At 41.5% G+C, this 20,367-nt stretch overlaps 1 protein-coding gene across 1 annotated transcript in view; it reads left to right on the plus strand.

Moving 5' to 3' along the window:
* LOC122563024 (G protein-coupled receptor 61) overlaps window positions 1–18,554 on the plus strand; it is a 36,073-nt gene extending 17,519 nt beyond the window's left edge. The window contains exon 2 of the mRNA XM_043716336.2: window positions 10,889–18,554. Within this exon, the coding sequence (XP_043572271.1) occupies window positions 11,236–12,582 (1,347 nt within the window). The 5' untranslated portion in view covers window positions 10,889–11,235 and the 3' untranslated portion in view covers window positions 12,583–18,554. The remainder of the gene's footprint in view (window positions 1–10,888) is intronic.
* Window positions 18,555–20,367: the final 1,813 nt, after the last annotated feature.

Raw genomic sequence — 20,367 nt, forward strand, 5'->3', positions numbered from 1 at the left:
GGATGTGGTTGCACTCAAGATAGTACAGAGAAGATGGTGCCTGGGTTGGGGGTGGGGGCTGAGCTATGAGGAAAGATTGGATGGACTGCGGTTGTTTTCCATGGAACAGTGAAGGTTGAGACAGGACCTGATAAACATTAAAAGATTGTGAGTGGATAGAAGGCACTTTTATCCATTACTAAAAGGTTCAATAATCAGGTGGCATAGATTTAAGGTAATAGATGGAAAGATAAAAGGAGGGTTGAGGAGAATGGTTTTCACTCAGACAGTGGTGGGAGTCTGGAAAAGGTGGTTGAGCCAGAATCTCTCATAACATTATGCATTATTTAGATATTCACTTGCATTGCCATAGCCTCCAAGGCTATGGGGCAAATGCTAGAAATGGGATTTGTGTGGTTGGATCTTTGTTGACAAGTGTTGACACAATGGGCTGAATGGCCTCCTTCAGTTCAGTAAATGCATGTGAGTCTATAGATTGAGAGTAAAGCTCTGTCTACACAGTCCCCATCAAACATTCCTCAGACTGGGACAGCATAGGTTAGATACAGAGTAAAGCTCCATCTTCTCTTTTAAACAGAAAGTAAACTGAAAGCAAATCTCCTACTACTCTTTTACATTGAAATTAAAGCTCAGTTGATACTGTCCCCATCAAACATTCTCAGGACAGCAACAGCACAGGATTAAATTCATAATATGTACAGTACAAGGTTAGATACAATGTAAAGCTTCCCCCTACACTAGCCCTTTTCAAAATCCCAGGCAATGTTTAACATGAGGTTAGATGCTCATTAAATAACCACCCACACTGTAGTCATAAAACACTCCCAGGACAAGTATAGAACAGTGTTAGATACAGATTAAAACTTCATCTACATTGTCTGCAAACAAAACTCCCAGGACAGAGACAGCACGGGGTTAGATACAGACCCATACACCTCTACGTTTTCCCCATCAAACATTCCCAAATTAGGTCCAGTTTGGGACAAATGCAGAAGTTCAGATACTTTTAATTTAAAAATTTTGTGTGATTTCTAGCTCAATGTCAGAATTGACTAATTTAATTCTGTGGCCCCAAATAAATAGGAAGCAGATTGAAGCTACTGAACAGCATTAGTTGTGTTATTTTTGACATATCCGTCATTGGTTCCTGATCTTGATCAACTCAGAATCCGCAATACTGCTGGCATTGCATTAGGAACTGTTTATAGCTGCCTTTGCCATTATGCCAACCATTCATCCCTTTTACCTCTGTCTTGCAAAATGACACTCACACTCTGAAGAATAACGAAATCTAGAGTGGATCTGCACATGTAAGCCACGTCTTGATAATTGCCTCTTCTTTTTGCCAAACAAGACTATTTTCTGTGTTCTATCCTATGTATTTTCAAACTACCTCTGTCGTGTCTTTCTGTGAAACATATGTCAAGCCTGTGTACTGAAAGCGTGATCAGACTCCACTTGAACCCTGAGCCAATGCTCCAATACTGGACTCAGGGAACACTATGCTGTTGGAAATGTTGTCCTTCAGAGAAAGTGTTAAATCAGATGGATGTTAAGGAAACTCTGTTATCCAATTTACTGAAAAGGAATAGAAGCTTCATGTTTCCAGAAGGCGGCCCTGGTTATTAGAAATATAGAAGCATACAAATCGCCACATCATGGGTTATACTCAGGCACTTAATCTCCTAGAAAACACAAAGTGTAGCAAACTCAATCCCCATTCTAGGCTGAGTGAATATACCTTGATCGGTATCTCACCACCTTGAGATCCCTATGGCTGTCAGTCACAACAAAAAAAACAACCAACGCTATTGGGGAACTGTGTCAAGAGTGTGGTGCTGGAATAGCCCTCCTGACAAAGGGCTTTTGCCTGAAACATCAATTCCCCTGCTCCTCGGAAGCTGCCTGACATGCTATGCTTTACCAACACCACACTCTCGACTCTGGCCTCCAGCATCTGCAGTCCTCACTTTCTCCTATTGGGGAACTGTCCAATGTTGTATCCAGGTATAAAAGGATCTGAAAGAGTTAACCTGAGGAGTGCCATAAGTGTAACTCCCTACGATGGTGTCAGGTGGCCCTGTGGGCAGAAAAGTGTAGAGACATAGAAACATAAAAAACAGCAGCAAGGGTAGGTCATTCGACCCTTCGAGCCCACCCTGCCATTCAATATGATCATAATTGATCATCCAACTGAGAACTTTGTTCCCACTTTCTCCACGTACCTGTTGATCCCTTTAACCCAATAACTACTTGAGTGAGATTTTACTGCTGAAAAATGGGAGGCCAGATGTTGTAACATCATGTGGAAAATTCAGAAGACGCAGTTGATGCCTTATAAAATCCTCGTTGATGTTTTATCAATACACAGTGCTGTCCTTAGCCTATAAATGGGCAAAGACATAACCCATCTGAAGCCAGCAGCATTCAGACAATGAGTGTTTTCACAAAAAGAAGCCACAGTTTGAACTCAGTCATAAAACTAGGCCCTTTGTTACATCTCAGAAAATTAAGCTTCTGTGCAACATCTTTGTTCCAGAAACTTTTTTCCAATTTACTTCTCCTGACACTGATACTCTACTTTTACCTTTTTGGATGTCAAAACCATCAGTATTACTAACTCATTAATGTAGAAGGTCCCAGAAAACCTTTAGCTTCTTCCTGGGTATGGATGTGCAGTGGTTATGTTCCCAGGCAATTAATCTGATAATGTCATAAAGTCATAGAGATGTATAGCATGGTAACAGAAACTTTGGTCCAACTCGTCCATGCTGGCCAGATATCCAAAATAAATCCCGACCCATTTGCCAGCATTTAACCCATATACTCCCAAACCTTTCTTATTCATTTACCCATCCAGATGTCCAGATGTACCAGCCTCCACCCCTTCCTTTGGCAGCTCACTCTGTACACAATAGATAATAGAAAATAGGTGCAGGAGTAGACCATTCTGCCCTTCGAGCCAGCACCACCATTCATTATGATTATGGCTGATCATCTACAATCAGTATCCTGTTCCTGCCTTATCCCCATAACCCTTGATCCCACTATCCCTAAGAGCTCTATCCAGCTCCTTCTTGAAAGTATCCAGAGACTTGGCCTCCACAGCCTTCTGGGGCAGAGCATTCCATACACCCACCATTCTCTGGGTGAAGAGGTTTCTCCTCAACTCTGTTCTAAGTGGCCTATCCCTTATTTTTAAAGTGTGTCTTCTGGTTCGGGACTCACCCATCAGCAGAAACATGCTTCCTGCCTCCAGAGTGTCCAATCCTTTAATAATCTTATACATCTCAATCAGATCCCCTCTCAGCCTTCTAAACTCAAGTGTATACAAGCCCAGTCACTCCAATCTTTCAGCGTAAGATAGTCCCACCATTCCGGGAATTGACCTCGTGAACCTACATTGCACTCCCTCAATAGCCAGAATGTCTTTCCTCAAATTTGGAGACCACAATATTCCAGGTGCGGTCTCACCAGGGCCCTGTACAGCTGCAGAAGGACCTCTTTGCTTCTTTACTCAACTCCTCTTGTTATGAAGGCCAGCATGCTATTAGCTTTCTTCACTACCTGCTGTACCTGCATGCTTACCTTCATTGACTGATGTACAAGAACACCTCGTTGTACTGCCCCTTTACCTAACTTGACTCCATTTAGGTAGTAATCTGTCTTCCTGTTCTTGCTACTAAAGTGGATAACCACACATTTATCCACATTAAACTGCATCTGCCATGCATCTGTCTACTCACCTAGCCTGTCCTGGTCACCCTGTATTTTCCTAACATCCTCCTCACATTTCACCCTGCCACCCAGCTTTGTGTCACACCACCCTGTGCATGAAAAAGTTGCCCCTTACACCCTTTTAAAATCTTTCCTCTTTCATCTTAAACCTATGTCCTCTAGTTTTGGACTCCCCACCCCAGAGAAAAAAACCTTGTCTATTCACCCCATCCATGCCCCTCATGATTTTATAAACCTCTACAATGTCACCTCTCAGCCTCTGATGGTCCAGAGAAAATAGCTCCAACCTATTCAGCCTCTCCCTATAGCTCAAACCCTCCAACCCTGGCAACATCCTTGTAAATCTTTTCTGAACCCTTTCAAGTTGCACAACATCGTTCCTATATCAGGGAGACAGGAATTGCACACAGTATTTCAAAAGTGGCCTAATCACTATCCTGTGCAGTTACAACATGAACCCCAATTCCAATTCTCAATAATCTGACCAATAAAGGAAAACATACCAAACACCTTCTTCACTATCCTATCTACCTGCAACTCCACTTTCAAGGAACTATGAACATGCACTTCAAGGTCTCTTTGTTCAGCAACATTCTCCAGGACCTTAGATTAAGCGTATTAGTCCTGCCCTGATTTGCCTTTCCAAAATGCAGCAACTCACATTTGTCTAAATTAAACTCAACCTGCCACTGCTTGGCCCATTGGCCCATCTGAGCAAGATCCTGTTATATTCTGAAGTAACCACCTTTGTTGTCCACTACACCTCCAATTTTGGTGTCATCTGCAAACTGACTAACTGTACCTCCTATGTTCACATCCAAATCATTGATGAAAGATGAGTTCAGATCCAGCAATAGTATTTTGACAATTTCATAATAATGGTAAATTTAAAGCTGTTGTCAGTAAAAGTGAGTGTGAAAACACTAAACTTGTTTTGTTATTGACTGTAACAAAATACGAACTATTGCCCTTACCTGGTCTGGTCCATATATGTCTCCTGTCCTGTGTTGATTTTCTAATCGGTCCTCTGAAGTAATAAAACCCTTTAGCTTTATCAGGCTTCACATAGTTGAAAGACAAGACCCATCACCAGTTGCTTAGGGCAGCTTGGGTTAAACCAGATTTCCCAACAATGCCTGCACTTTGAAAATAATTTTTTTGCAAATGTAGTACTCATCCAATTAAAGTGGGAGAATGGCATATTTACTCCATGCACTGTGAATTTGTAATCTAATTTCTAAATGCAGCTTCAGTCTTGATTATCTGGTGGGAGTGAAGGACAATGTGCAGATTTGCATCAACACAATTCTGAACAATGGAGACAAACCAACTCTTTTTGATCAAAATTGCAATGATGCTAATTAAATTCAAAGAAATAAACTCTTTGATCCTTTAACAAAAGACACACACTGCTGCAGTTGGAACTAACCTTTCACAAAGGTTTATCATTTTGATCTATCTGTTCTCAGATGATGTCTTTGGAACTAGTACGCTGTAAGTCAAGGCTCATGGTGCAAGATGTTGTTTAAGATTGAAGATAGAAGAAGGTTACCTCTTTTTGGTTAATTTCTCTTTTTTGTTGTGAAATTGCCCTTGACAAAGAGGTAATGAGCTGCCTTCTTGATCGGCTGCAGTTTGGTTTGTGCAGATATACTCGCAGTACTGTTAGGCAGGGAGTTCCAGCATCTTGACTCAGCAACAGCGAGGATTTGGTTCCAAGTCTGGATGGTGAGTGACTTGGAGAGGAATTTGCAGTGATGTGGTTCCCATATACTGGCTACCCTTTGTCATCTAGGTGGTAGAGATTGTGAGTTTGGGAGCTGCTGTCAAAGATATGACACACTGCTGCCATACTGGGTGAAGATGTGAATGTCTAACATGGTATTTGGGTTCTAATCAATCAGTTCCTAATTCATTCGTTCAAAGTGTCAAGCTTCTTAAGTGTTGCAGGAGTTTTCCACTGTGTGGTGTATCCCAGCTGTTTTGTACAGCTCCAATATAAACTCCCTGCTCTTATAATATATGCCTTAATCGATAAAGGCGAGTGTTCAGAATGCCTTCTTAATTACCTGTTACCTGCCTGTCTTCAGAGATCTGTGGACAAGCACTCCATGTTCCCTATGTTCCTCTGAATGTCCTAGTGTCCTACCATTCACTGAATGCTCCCTTGTCTGGTTACTTCTTCTGAAGTACTTCACATCACACTTAACCTAAGAGCCTCCTCCTCAGTGTCAATCATCAACAATCTTTATATCATCTGCAAACTTACTTATCACCATGTCCTGCTCTACATTTTCTTCCATATTGTTTACATACATCACAAACAATAAGAAACTAAAGCACTGATCCCAATGGGGTGCCACTGGATACTCGCCTTCAGTTACACAAACATCCTTTTACCACCCTCTGTCTCCTACCACAAAGACAACTTTGGATCCAACTTGCCAAGTTACCTGGATCCTGTTGCTTTTACCTTCTTTGTCAGTCTCCCATGTGAAACGTTGTCAAAGACCTTGCTGAAATCCATAAAATTCCATCAATTACACTACCTTTATCTACATACTTGGTCATCTCCTTGAAAACTTCAGTCAAATTTGTTAGGTATGACATCCCTCTGACAAACCCATACTGACTATCTCTGATAAAACCTTAACTCCCCAAAATGGAGATTCATTCTTTCCTTCAGAAATTTCTCTAATAGTTTCTCAATCACTGTAGTGAGACTCACTGGTCTGTAATTCCTTGCTTTACCTATACCATCCTTCTTGAAAAGTGGAATCACATTAGCTGTCCTTCAGTTCTCTGACACCTTCCTTGCAGTCAGTGAGGAATTAAACATTTGAGTCAGGGTGCTGGTGATTTTCTCCCTTATCTCCCACAGCAGTCTGGGATGCAATTAGGGATTTGTCGCTTTTAAACCGGCCTCACTCCCTGTGTCAATCTGCTCACGGTCCATTTTCCCAAAATCTTTAACAAAATCATCCTTTTCCAGAGTGAAGAGAGATATAGAGTGTTTGTATCAATGTCCTTCAGCTTCAAACACAGATTTCCCCTTTGGTTCTTAATGAGCTGTACTTTATCCCTGGTTATTTTCTTCCTCTTAAATCTACTTATAAAATTTCTTGGAAATCTCTCTAACCTTGCCCAGTGTTTCTTCATGCCAATTCTTTGCTCTCCTAATTGCTGTTGTAAGACGCTCCCTCCCTATCCTGCACAATCTATACTCTACTAGGCCCTCTGTTCACTTGATCCCTTTGTATCTGTTATATGCCTTTTTTTTCCTTTTAATTCAGATCTGAATGTTCCAAGACATCCAGGGTCCTCTGGGCTGGTTGCTCCTACATTTCATACTAAAGGGAACATATAGGGCTTGTATGTTTTAAATTCCTTTTTGCACACCTCCAACTGCAAACCACACCCCTTATTTTGAGGCTATGCCCCCTAGTTCTAGTTTCACCTGTTAGAGGAAACAATCTCCCTGCTTTTATTTTATCTATTCCATTCATTATTTTATATGTTTCTTTAGGATCCCCCGTTATTCTTCTAAATTCCAACAACTGGGGCAGCACGTTAGCTCAGTGGTTAGCACTGCTGTCTCACAGCGCCAGGGACCTGGGTTCGATTCCAGCCTCGGGCGACTGTCTGTGTGGAGTTTGCACATTCTCCCCGTGTCTGCGTGGGTTTCCTCCGGGTGCTCCGGTTTCCTCCCACAGTCCAAAGATGTGCAGGTCAGGTGAATTGGTCATACTAAATTACCCGTAGAGTCAGGTGCATGAGTTAGGAGGGATGGGTCAGGGCGGGTTACTCTTCGGAGGGTTGGTGTGGACTAGTTGGGCCGAAGGACCTGTTTCCACATTGTAGGGAATCTAATCTAATCAAGTATAGTCCCAGTCTACTCAGTGTCTCCTCATAAACCAACCCTCTCTACTCTAGAATCAATGTAGTGAACCTCCTCGGTATGCCCTCCAATGTCAGTACATCGTTTCTCAAATAAGGATTCCCCAAGGAAAAGGACATGGATGATGGTAAGATTAGGAGGTATATGTTGATATTCTAAGTCATGTTGAATTAAGAAAGGTATTAACTGTTGGGTGTCTTGAAAAACATTAAGGTAAATAAGCCCCCAGGGCTTAATGGGATATATCCCATGCTACTGAGAGAAGCAAGGGAGGAGATTGCTGAGGCCTTAACTGAGATCTTTGTATCCTCTTTAGCCACAGATGTGGTCTGAGCAGACTAGACAGTAGCTGAAGTTGTTCCTTTGTTAAAGAAGGAAAACAGGGATAATCCAGGAAATTATAGGCCGGTGAGCCTTATATCAGTGGTTGGGAAATTATTGGAGAAGACTACTAGAAAGAGGATTTACTTGCAGTTGGAAAAGAATGGGCTTATTAGAGATAGTCAGCATGGCTTTGTGTGGGGGCAGTCTTGTCTCACAAATTTGATTGTGTTTTTTGAGGAAGTGACAAAGATAATTTGGGGATATGGGGGTGAATGTTGTCTACATGGACTTTATTAAATCATTTGATAAGGTCCCCCATGATAGGTTGGTCCAGACAATTAAGTCACATGGGAACCATGGTGCATTGGTAAGTTGGATATAAAATTGGCTTGTTGATAGATGATAGAAGGTAGTTGTGGAAGAGTGTTTTTCTAACTGGAGATCTGTGACCAATGGTATTCCATAAGGATCAGTGATGGGACTTCTAATATTTGTAATTTATATAAATGATTTGGATGACAATGTTGGTTGGCTGATTAGTAATTTTGCAGATGACAATAAAATTGGTGAATTTGTGGTTAGTGAGGAAGATTATCAAAGGATACCGCAGGATATATAGGAAAGTTGGGCAGAGAAATGGTAGATAGCATTTAATCTGAACAAGTGTGAAGTGATGCATTTTGGGAAGTCAAATGTAAGAGGAAGGTATACAGTAAATGGCAGGAACCTTAGGAGCATTGATATACAGAAAGATCTTGGGGTACACGTCTATAGCTCCCCGAAAACAGCAACACAAGGACTGATTAGGGGTAATCAACATGGCTTTGTGCATGGGAAATTGTGTCTCATGAACTTGATTGTTTTTTGAAGAAATACCAAAGAGGATTGTTGAGGGCAAAGTGGTGGATGTGATCTATATGGACTTCAGTAAGGCATTTGACAAAGTTCACCATGGTAGGCTGGTTAGCAAGGTTAGATCACATGGACTAGGAGAACTAACTATTTGGGATTCAGAATTGGCTCAAAGGTAGAAGACAGAGGTGAGGGAGGGGTGGTGGAGGATTGCTTTTCAGACTGGAGGCTTGTGACCAGCAGTATGCCACAAGGATGGTGCTGGGTCCACTGCTTCTTGTCATTTATAATGATTTGGATGTGAACATACGAGGCACAGTTAGTAAGTTTGAAGATGACACTAAAATTGGATGTGTAGGGGACAACAAAGAAGGTTACTTCAGCGTATAGCAGGATCTTGATCAGATAGACCAATGGATTGAGGAGTGACAGATGGAATTTAATTTAGATAAATGTGAGGTGCTGTATTTTGGAAAGGCAAATCAGGACAAGACTTAAACACTTAATGGTAAGGTCCTGGGTACCATTACTGAACAAAGAGACCTTGGAGTGTAGGTTCATAATTCCTTGAAAGTGGAGTTGCAGGTAGATAGGATAGTGAAGAAGGCATTTGGTATGCTTTCCTTTATTGGTCAGTATACTGAGAATAGGATTTGCGAAGTCATGTTGCAGCTGTACAGGACATTGGTTAGGCCACTTTTGGAATACTGCGTGCAAATCCCATCTCTCTGCTTTCGGAAGGATGTTGTAAAACTTGAAAGGATTCAGGAAAGATTTACAAGGATGTTGCCAGGGTTGGAGGATTTGAGCTATAGGGAGAGGCTGTATAGAGGCTGGGGTTATTTTCCCTGGAGCATTGGAGGCTGAGGAGTGACCTTATAGAGGCATAGATAGGATAAACAGAGAAGGCATTTCCCCTGGGGTGAAGAGTCCAAAACTCGAGGGCATGGGTTTAAGGTGAGAGGGGAAAGAATTTAAAAGGAACTAAAGGGCAACTTTTTCACGAAGGTGGTGTGTGTATGAAATGAGCTGCCAGAGGAAGTGGTGGAGGCTGGTACAATTACAACATTTAAAAGGCATCTGGATGGGTGTATGAATTAGAAGGGTTTAGAGGGATATGGGCCGAATGTTGGCAAATGGGACTAGATGTTTTTAAGATATCTGGTTGGCACGGACAATTTGGACCAAAGGATCTGTTTCTGTGCTGTATGTTTCTATTACTCTTTGTCTGACTGACAAGTGGATAAGGTGATAAAGAAGGCATACAGTGTGCTTGCTTTCATCGGTCAGGGCATTGATTATAAAAATTGACAAATCATAATGCAGTGCATAAAACTTCAGTCAGGCATATTTGGAGCATTGTGTTCATGTCTGGTCACCACACAATAGGAAGGATGTAGGGGCTTTGGAGAGGGTACAAAAGAGGTTTACCAGGATGTTGCCTGGATTGGAGTGTATTAGCAATAAGGAGAAGTTGGGGGATAGAAATATATAAAATTATAAGATGCATGGAGAGAGTGGATAATTGTAGTCTTTTTCCCAGGGTGGAAATATCAAACACTAGGGGGCGTAGGTTTAAAGTGAGTCGGGGCAGTTTAAAAGAGATGTGCGAAGGAAGATTTTTAAGCCTGACGGTGGTAGGTGCCTGAAACATGTTTCTAAGGAAGGTGGTAGAAGCAGATATGACAGCAACATTTAAGAGGCATTTCGACAGACATGTGGACAGGCAAGGGATAGAGGGATATGGACCATGTGCAGGCAGATGAGATTAGTTTAGAATGGCCTCATGGTCAGCACAGACATGGTGGGCTGAAGGACCTGTTCCTGTGCTGTACTGTTCTATGTTCTTCAGCCAGTGAGACCCACATCCCACAAATTAATTTGTAAAAAGTAGACCCTTGATCCCTTGATTGTTCAATGGATGCAGCTCCTAAATTTCCATAACTCAGACCTGGCAAACCAAAGTTCCCTGACAAGAGCATTTTCAAAGTTGGACCAGTAATTGTACAGCAAAATCAGAACCAGTCATCTACATCTGGACAGACTTAATTCTTTTCACTTTTTTTATTTCTACAGGTTTTTATGATGCTGAAGAAGTGGGAAATGGACGCTGTGAACTTAATGTTTACAAGACAATGCAGGAAGGAGACATAAATGGAGGACATGTGCCAAGTCTTTGCTAGTTATGCTGGTTGGTAATGAAAGCTAATACAAACCACAAATTGGAGGCAAATATTCCATCTAAACCTATTTGATCTGAAATGTGCAAAACAACTAATTGTTTGATGCTGATGGCTAGGCAAGGTTTGCATGGTTAGAAAAATAAATCTACCAACGAGTAACTCCCTATCCCAAAAGAGGATGGGCGATGGACTAGGAAGAAGAGATTTAGGGTCTCCATCCTTGCATCACCCTACACACTCATGGATGCTCCAGTTTCTGTGGAATGGGCGTGGAATGCTTCCACTCCAGGAAGACAGCATAAAGTCTCTCCTACATCCATCCACTTCAATCAAAGTCTCGTGCCCAAGGACAGAGATCTCGTTTCTCAATCAATAGGTCTCTTCTTCATGCTGTTGGTTGACCTGGTCGGAATAATTGGGAACACGGCAGTGATGCTTGTAATTATCAGGACCCCATTGTTCAAAAAATTTGTTTTTGTTTTCCATTTGTGTGTAGTGGACCTGACAGCTGTCTTAATCCTCATGCCCTTAGGGATGATGTCCAGCTCCACTCTTTTTGACAACTTAATTTTTGGTGACACTTTGTGCCGGATATACCTCTTCCTAAGCATGTTATTTATAAGTGCATCCATACTGTCTATACTGGCCATTAATGTTGAACGCTATTATTACATAGTACATCCCATGAGATATGAGGTAAGGATGACACTGAAGTTGGTAGTGTCTGTCATTATCTGCATATGGATCAAAGCCACTTTGATGTCAATACTGTCAGTTTTGGGTTGGAATTCCCAAAGGCACGTGAACAATCAGTGTGCCTGGCAATGGGGCGGAGAGATATATGAAAAGGTTTTCATAATTTTCTTTGGCCTATTTTATTTCTTGTTCCCAGTGTTAGTTATCCTGATTGTTTACTGCAACATGTTCAAAGTCGCCAGGGTCGCAGCACTACAACACGGACCCTTGCCCACCTGGATGGACACACCTCGGCAAAGATCAGAGTCACTCAGCAGTCAGTCCACCATGGTCACCAGCTCTGGAGGGCCAAGGGCATCCCCACAACGGACATTCGGTGGAGGGAAGGCAGCCATCATCCTCTTCGTGGTTGGTGGCCAGTTTGTCGTCTGCTGGTTGCCATTTTTTGCTTTTCACTTGCATTCTGTTTTGAGCACGAGCTCGACCCATCTGGACCTCTGGGAAACCATCGTCACATGGATTGGGTACACATCCTTCAGCATCAACCCCTTCTTTTATGGCTGCCTCAATCGACAGATCAGAGGGGAGCTAAGCAAGCACCTCAATTGTCTCTTCAAACAGACTCTGGAAGAGGACCTCCGGTTGCCCAGCCGAGAAGGTTCCATTGAGGAGAACTTTATGCAGTTTTTGCAGAGGACAGGTTGCAACGCAGAAACCAGGTCTAGCTATGATGCTTCCAGTCCAAAGTTAGACCAGTCGGCATTGGGTTTCAGGATACCAGGTCAGATTGTGGAGGAAACATCAGAATTCCTTGAACAACACATAGCTACTGACTTTACAATGTCCAACAGCTGTATTCGAATCAGCAGATCTCCAAAACACGACGCTTAACAGCTATCTGTGGAATGAATGAGTCGGTTGGTCGATGTCAGTTAACACTAAATGGTTATATCTCTCATGATTGTTTCCAGACAGAAGGTTAATCCTAACAGAAAGGAAGCCTTATATTTGACTGGATCCGCTTTTGTATTCTTTATCTTAGCTGATTCCTGTTTTGAGTTACCTTTAAAGTTATAAATCAGTTATCAGAAGCAATCACACACTGATCCGCTTTTGCAAATAGGCCAAATATTCATTCTAGAGGCCATATATGAAGATGGTGGCTAACCTTTGCTGTTTGTAGATTTTAAACTGATTCTACTTGTCTCTTAACATTGTGCCTGCTTCCTCACTGAGGAGTTTAGGATAGTTTTAGATTGGCACTCGTTGGAGAGTGGATCTGGTGAGTCGAATAACAATAATAATTTTGCATTTATAAAGCATCTTTACCATAATAGAAAATTCACAGCCACTTCACAGGAGCAATAGCAGATGAAAATGGGACACATAATGAGATATTGGAATAGGTGAACGAAAGCTTGGCCCAAGTTATTGTCTTAGGAAATGCCTTTAAGATAGAGAGACAGAAAGACAAAGATGTTTGGGGAGGAAATTATGGAGCTTGAGGCCCAAACAACTGCAAGCATGGTGTCTAAAGATGGAACAATTAAATTTGGGGATGCTCAAGAGGCTAATATTGGCAGAGTGCAGGGGTCTCAGAGAGTTGTAGATCCAGATGAAGAGTTTAAGATGAGCAATTCCCTGAGGGATTTAAAAACAAGGGTAAGAATGTTAAAAGGAAGGCATTGCCAACTGGTCCATATGTTTCAGCAAATGCAGTGGGTCAATAGGACATATATGTTAGCAGAGTTTTGAATGTACTGAACATTTCATAATGCAGAAGATGGAAGGTTGAAATGAATGTCCCCTAATCATTCTGTAAATCTCTACATATTTCTTTTCTTGTCATTGGGTCTCTGACAAGTTTGCTAGCACCTTTGTTCCAGCCACACTACTACTCTCCTTTCCTGCTCGATCAAATCCAGTCCTTGTAATGAAAAGCCAGAGATTGATGTCCTTGTGGCAGGGCTGCAGGGGGCTTTAAAAGGAGGAGAATGGATAAGTCAAGAAGCCAATGGTTTGAAAGTCCAAGCTTCAGAAAGCAGTGAGTGAGTGGCCTAAGGAATTTAACAGATCATGGTGTCCACTAAAGGAAAGGTCAGAACAGGACACAGAGTGACCAGCCGTGCTTGACATTGTGATACTTTCTACAACTTGGCCAAGATCTCTCTCATGGAGGAGAAGAAAATGAAAATTTTTGGACTCTGTTCTTCAGCTTCACATCTTCCCTGAGATTTGAATATTCAGCGTGTAAAGGTCAGATGACTGTGGGACACTGTTGAAGGATTTGAAGTCTGTTTTGTAGCTTTCACTGTTAATTTAGAAGAATTTTCTGAAAGAGAAATTGTGGCTTTTTCAGTGATTCATTATCAGGTATTTTATCATTAATATTTGATAACAGCTTGATGAAAATCAATAACTTTCTCAAGAATACTATTGACACAAATGGACCACAATGGATTCCTAATCAGAGTTAGTTTGGAGTTTCTGATAATGTTATGTCTTTAATTTAATGTCACTCAATCATATGACATTACCCAACATAAAAGCATCATGACAAGGACAGAATCCCCCAGTGTCATACACAACCCCAAATGAAGTAGCTCAACCCCGAAGATCAAGGAACCATTCCAGCTCAGATAGGGCCTTAACACTATGGAAACAATAAAGCTCTAATCTTGTTCTGTCTCTCTAGGATGAGTTCAAAGATCAGTCAGGGTTTTACCCCAAGCAGAACCTAACCAGCATTCCACCAGCCCCATCCTCAATTCCATTCTCAAATCCACCCTTCCCCACAGTCATCCCTCCTGCATCTGGATCAGTGGTGCTGGAAGAGCACAGCAATTCAGGCAGCATCCGAGGACAGGAAAAATCGACCTGAATTGCTGTGCTCTTCCAGCACCACTGATCCAGAATCTGGTTTCCAGCATCTGCAGTCATTGTTTTTACCTCTTTTATCCCTCCTGCATGTCAAGTGAAGACAACTTGGGAATTGACTGTGATGCCACCCATAGACAAACAGCCTGCCAACAATCGCTGCCGAGACTCTCACAGGAAGATTGAGACGTTGGAACACTGATACAGGAGTAGACAGCTCAGCCCTTTTGAGTCTGTTACATCATTCACTTATACTATGGCTGAACTCCATCTATTCGCCTTGGTTTTAGAATGTTTGCCCAACAAAAATTGAATCAAGTTCAATCTTGGAAGTTTTGTATAGGATTGCGTAATTTGCATATACAACACAGAACCAGGCTACTTAGCTCAAGCATTCCATGCCAAGAAGCTTCTTTTCGATTGACCCCCCATATTTAACAGCTTTTATGAAGAAAAGGTTCCAGATTTCCACTGCACTTTTTTTGTGAATTTGTGCTTTCTGACATTATCCTTATATTTAAGAATGGTATTTTATTCAAGAAAATGTTCTATCCTAAAGCTGAATTGTGGTGTAATTTACATCAAAGAGTTCCTTTATATTCAGTGCAGACATAATGGGGCCAAATGATCTCCTTCTGCACTGTATCAGTTCCGTGGTAGGTGTCGTAATCAGGTCAAAAAAAATGGGAATGTGTGACAATTATCTAGTAATAAAATAGACTAATAAATTCAGCTGTTAACAGGGAAGTGATGGAAACAGTATTAAAACAAATAACACCAATAACAACCTTCTGAGAAAGGGTCACCTGACCCAAAACGTTAACTCTGATTTCTCTTCGCTGTTGCTGCCAGACCTGCTGAGCTTTTCCAACTACTTTTGCTTTTGTTTCTTATTTACAGCATCCACAGTTCTTCAGTTTTTATTTGATGTAAATAAAATTAATTTAAATTATCTTAAAATTACAAACTAACACACTAGTTGCACATAACAGGCACTGAAGTACATGTAGATTTAATCATTTAGGTACTTCATTTATTAAAAGCTAAAGTCACCGCAGTCTGAGCAGACTGTATGTTTGCTTTCTGATGAGAGAGAGAGACAACTAGTGTTGATTTAACCTGAGGGTCAGCATGCCTCAGGCAAGGGGAGAGGTTGAGGAGGAGAGTCCTTCATGGTGTGGGAATTGAATCCACGTTGTTGGCATCGCTCTGCATCACAAACCAGCCTTTCAGCCAACTGAGCAAAAAGTAATGGAGTTCTTTAGTTTTTTTAAGGCGGTGATAGATAGATTCTTGATAAACAAGGAATGTGAAAGGTTACCAGAAGCTAGGCAGGAATGTGAAGTAATCAAAATAATGGAATGAGTTTGAGAGGCTGAGTGAGCTACTGCCGCCTCTAAGGTATAAGCTGAGGGTTTGAATTGATCACAATTAGGCAGCAGAATTTTCACTCAGACTGAAACCTATCATGTGGTTGATATTAACTCTCTTATTCGTATGAGTAGAATTGTGTGTCAGAATCAGTCACTTCTTGCAAAAAATACAAGAGAATTACTGTCAGACATTTGAAGTGCTTGTTTCTGGGAATGTAATCATTTAGAAACACCTACAAGCTTCTGCTGTTTGGTTAATGTATCAGTGGGTCGAACGTCAATGAACTGAATTCATCATTAATTCTGACAGCAGATTACTGTCAGGTGAAGCTAAAAATTGATCTTTCTCCCTGCTGGACCAATCTTTTCTTTTCACTTTTCAGCCTGCTCTTCGCTTCTGCCATTTCTCATTCTCTTCCTCACATCTTCCATTTCGGTGTTTCTATCTGCCTATATTTATTGCCTTCTTATTTCTCATCTACACTCTCATTCTCCTTTACTTGTCCCATTTCTAACCTGCATCATTTCTACCAGTCCTGTCTTCCTCATCCATTTCCTCTTGGCAATAAGCTTTCATCTCTCTCAAACCTTTGATAACAACTTGATAGCGTCCACCTGTTTCTTTTTTCACCCAAGACTCTTACAGAGAACTTTAATTTCAGTTCCATATGATGCACATTTAAAGTCAGTATCCAATCAGGACAATGCGAGCAGCTGTTGTCATCAAATACTGGAATGGGATTGAGTCCACAATCCACTGATTTAAAGCTGAAGCTGCAAGACATTTGAACCAGCAATAGTATAAAGAAGGCATTTGTTCCAAATTTTTCAACCGTCTCCATCCTCTGCATTCCTCCACTTCTGCTGGAGCACGACAGGAAGAATTCACTGCCTTGCATCTGGTCTTGAATATGGCTGGTAATCAGGAAGATAGTGTACTCTGACCATTTGCTGAGACAGAACAAACACTCCCCAAGTAAACCATGTAGAACTGTGCAAAAGTGAGGACTGTAGATGCTGGAAATCAGAGTCTAGATTAGAGTGGTGCTGGAAAAGCACAGCAGGTCAGGCAGCATCCGAGGAGCAGGAACATCGACGTTTCGGGCAAAATGAAGGCCTAATTCCTGATAAAGTGCTTTTGCCAGAAACATTGATTTTCCTGCTCCTTGGATGTTGCCTGACCTGCTATGCTTTTCCAGCACCACTCTCATGTAGAACTGTGTATCTGTGGTCAACAAGCTGACAAATTGATCAGAATACAATGCACTCCCCTCCATCACCACCAAAAGGGGTCTCTTGTGGCTGGGCTGAAGTCTCACCTGATCCAGAGGTGTGTAATACCATTTCTGAACAGGCTGACTAGAAAATATCTACAATGGGATACTAGCGTTGGCAGCCTCCAGTCTTGTGTATGTGGGTTCCTTGAAGCCCAGGGTGATGTAGTGTGGTTGAAAAATAGCCACCTTTCTGGTCTAACTAAAAGAGTCTTGTTAAGTAGACAATGTGAAGTTTGTTGCATCATTGCAGTTGTTTACAGGTTCCATGAATAGAAACTTCAATTAAAATACAGACTGAGTGACCACACTAGCCTCAGGTTTGTCTCCTACCAGCTCCTTCTTTTCTGATCAACTCTCTGTGATCTCATCACGGTAGGTCGTGCTAATTGTACCCTTTCAGGATATTTTTACACGACCCACAACAGGCAACAGGCTTAATATACTTACCCTGTCAAACCTCGGAATGAATCTAAAGACTTCAATTTCAATGCTTCTTTTCAAGAGAATTGCTTAGTCAGCAATTAAATGCCTCCCGTACATGTGTGTTTTGTTTGAGAAACCAGGATGTGAGGGTGTGAGGCTCAGAGCAGAGCACACAGCACTGTAGGCACCTTCCCCAGAAAAACTGCAACCCTCCTGCTCAAAGACCCATCACCAGCAACTTCTCAAGTGCAACTATGGATGAACAATAAACAATGGCCTTGCCTCTGACAGCCACATCCTGAAAATTAAGGGCTACTTTCTTTTTGGACTCTTTGAAGTGTCAAATAGTGGCCAAAGTGCAAGTGAACTGCCCAAAGTCTAGATTCATTCTGTGATCTTTCTGTCCTCCAGGAACCTGTGAACATTATTGAACCCTGCAATCTTAGATGTTCACAAATCAGACCTCCAGGCTCAGCAACCCCTTCAAAGTTTGGGACCTTCTTAGCCCCCACAAGTCACCCTCACTATCCCTCACGTCCCTCTGCAATCCTTCCAACCGATATTAGGAAACAGTTAGTGTCTGTTCATTGCATCTCTGCAATTGTGCAATTACAATCAGGATTAGTATTTGTTTAAGGTGTATGAAACAGCAAGTAGTCTGAACTCCTGTGGTTTGATTTAATACTTTACCCAGATGTATGTTTTGTAATTAATTTGACTGTAGTTCTAGCTCCTATGTAAATTCCACATGAATCTTATTTGTGATTTAAATTAAACAGTGTATTAATAAACAGAGAATTCCTTTGGAATAGGAATATTCCTAATGGAGCAGGCTTTTCTTTGTCACATTGGTGATACATGAAGCCAATGTTGCTGTACTTTTTCTGTTTCTTGTTCTTCCGCACTAATTTTGTTGAACTTTGTCCTAAAATAAATGAGGAGGTTTGTATACCAAATGGAATAATTATCATTTAGGCATTCAGTGTTAGTAACAAGCAATCATCAATGGCAACTTACAGTTCTATAGCATCTTTAATGTAACAAAGCACTCCAATACACTTTACTGAAGCAATATAAAACAAAATATGACTCTGAGGCATAAGAGATGGATAGGTCCAAGAATGGTCCAAGAGATGGATCTTAAGAGATACTTTCAAGCACAACATGATAGTAACAGAGATGGAGGGAGGGAATTCTAGACCCTAGGCAGTTGAAGGCATTGACTGCCAATGTTGGAGTGATTAAATTGGATAATGTTCAAAAGGCCAAAACTAGAGAAGTGCAGACATCACAACCGGTTTTGCGTTGGTAGAGTTTACAGAGATAAGAGAGGTGGACACTATGGAAGGATTTCAAAAAAAGGATGAGTATTTTCCAATCTAGATGTTGCTTGACTGTAGAGAACCAGTGTGGGTCAGTGAGTCCAAGCAGTAACAGGCAACAGGACTGGCTATGAATTAAGACACAGTAGCAGAGTAATGGATGGTCTATAGATGTGGGAGACCAGCCACAAGTGAATCGGTGTCATTCCAACACGAGGTAACAAAGTCATAAAAGAAGGTTTCTGCAGCAGGTGAGCTGAGACAGGGATGAAGTGGGACTTGGTCCGATCAGGATGTCTGGTCAGTGTGAGCAAGTTGGACCAAAGGGTTTATCTCAGTGCTGTATGATTCTATGACTCTAAGTGCAGTGAGGTAGAAATTACAAACCTTAGTGATGAAACTCCCTCTATTTGGTTCCCATCAAATACCCCCAGGACAGGTACAATATTAAGTTATGTACAGAGTATAGTTCCTGCTGGTCTTTTAAACTGAAAGTAAGGGACTCTCCACACTGCTCCCATTAAATAATCCCAAAACAGTACACATAGGGTTAGATACAGACTGAAGCTCCTTCAACTCTTTTAAACTGAAAATAAAGCAACCATTTCAGTATCCACACAGAACACTCGCAGGATGTAGAGAACATGAGGTTAGATACAGAGTGAAGCTTTTTACACTTTTTAAACTGAAAATAAAGCTCTCTCTTTATATTCCCATCAAACACTGCCATAAAGAGTGCAGCATGGGGGTACATACAGTGTAACATTCTCTCTACTCTTTTATCCTGAAATTAAATCTCCCACTACTCTTTTAAATTGAAAGTAAATCTGTCTCTACACTGCATCCATCAAAGGCTCGCAGGACAGGGACTAGGTACAGAGTAAAGCACTCTCTACTCTCTTAAACTGAAAGTAAAGCTTCCACTTCACCGTCCCCACCAAATACTCCCAGGACAGGGACAGCATGAGACTAAATACAAAGTAGGTCTGGAGGCATAGACCAGAGTGGTTATGTGAGTAATTGGCTCATTCCTGAAAGACTAATTGTAAATCATTGAGTGGTTGGGTAATGATGGTCACCATTACTGATTAGTGAAAATGTGGACTCTTTTCCTCTGACAGTGACTCTATAGGCAGCAAGGATCCCTGTGGAACATGATTCTGTTCCTAGTGTGAGGTGGTGAAGGGTGGAAGTTACAGCTTACATCAAAAACAATGACATTTTGATTTATTTTCACTCTCAGAAGCGTCTGATAATTGGACCAGCTGCCCAGGTTCTTTGGCAAAATAAAATGTCAATAACCAATTTTTCAACAATATTTGTGGTCGCCACAGACCTGGTGGTCCGAAGGGCCTGTTCCTGTGCTGTACTGTTATCTGTTCTAACACTTTGCATTTATATAGC

Source organism: Chiloscyllium plagiosum, unplaced genomic scaffold (genome assembly GCF_037043375.1).
Source record: "Chiloscyllium plagiosum isolate Xiang-an unplaced genomic scaffold, Cpla_swu_hap1 HiC_scaffold_26, whole genome shotgun sequence".
Taxonomy (NCBI): Eukaryota; Metazoa; Chordata; class Chondrichthyes; order Orectolobiformes; family Hemiscylliidae; genus Chiloscyllium; species Chiloscyllium plagiosum.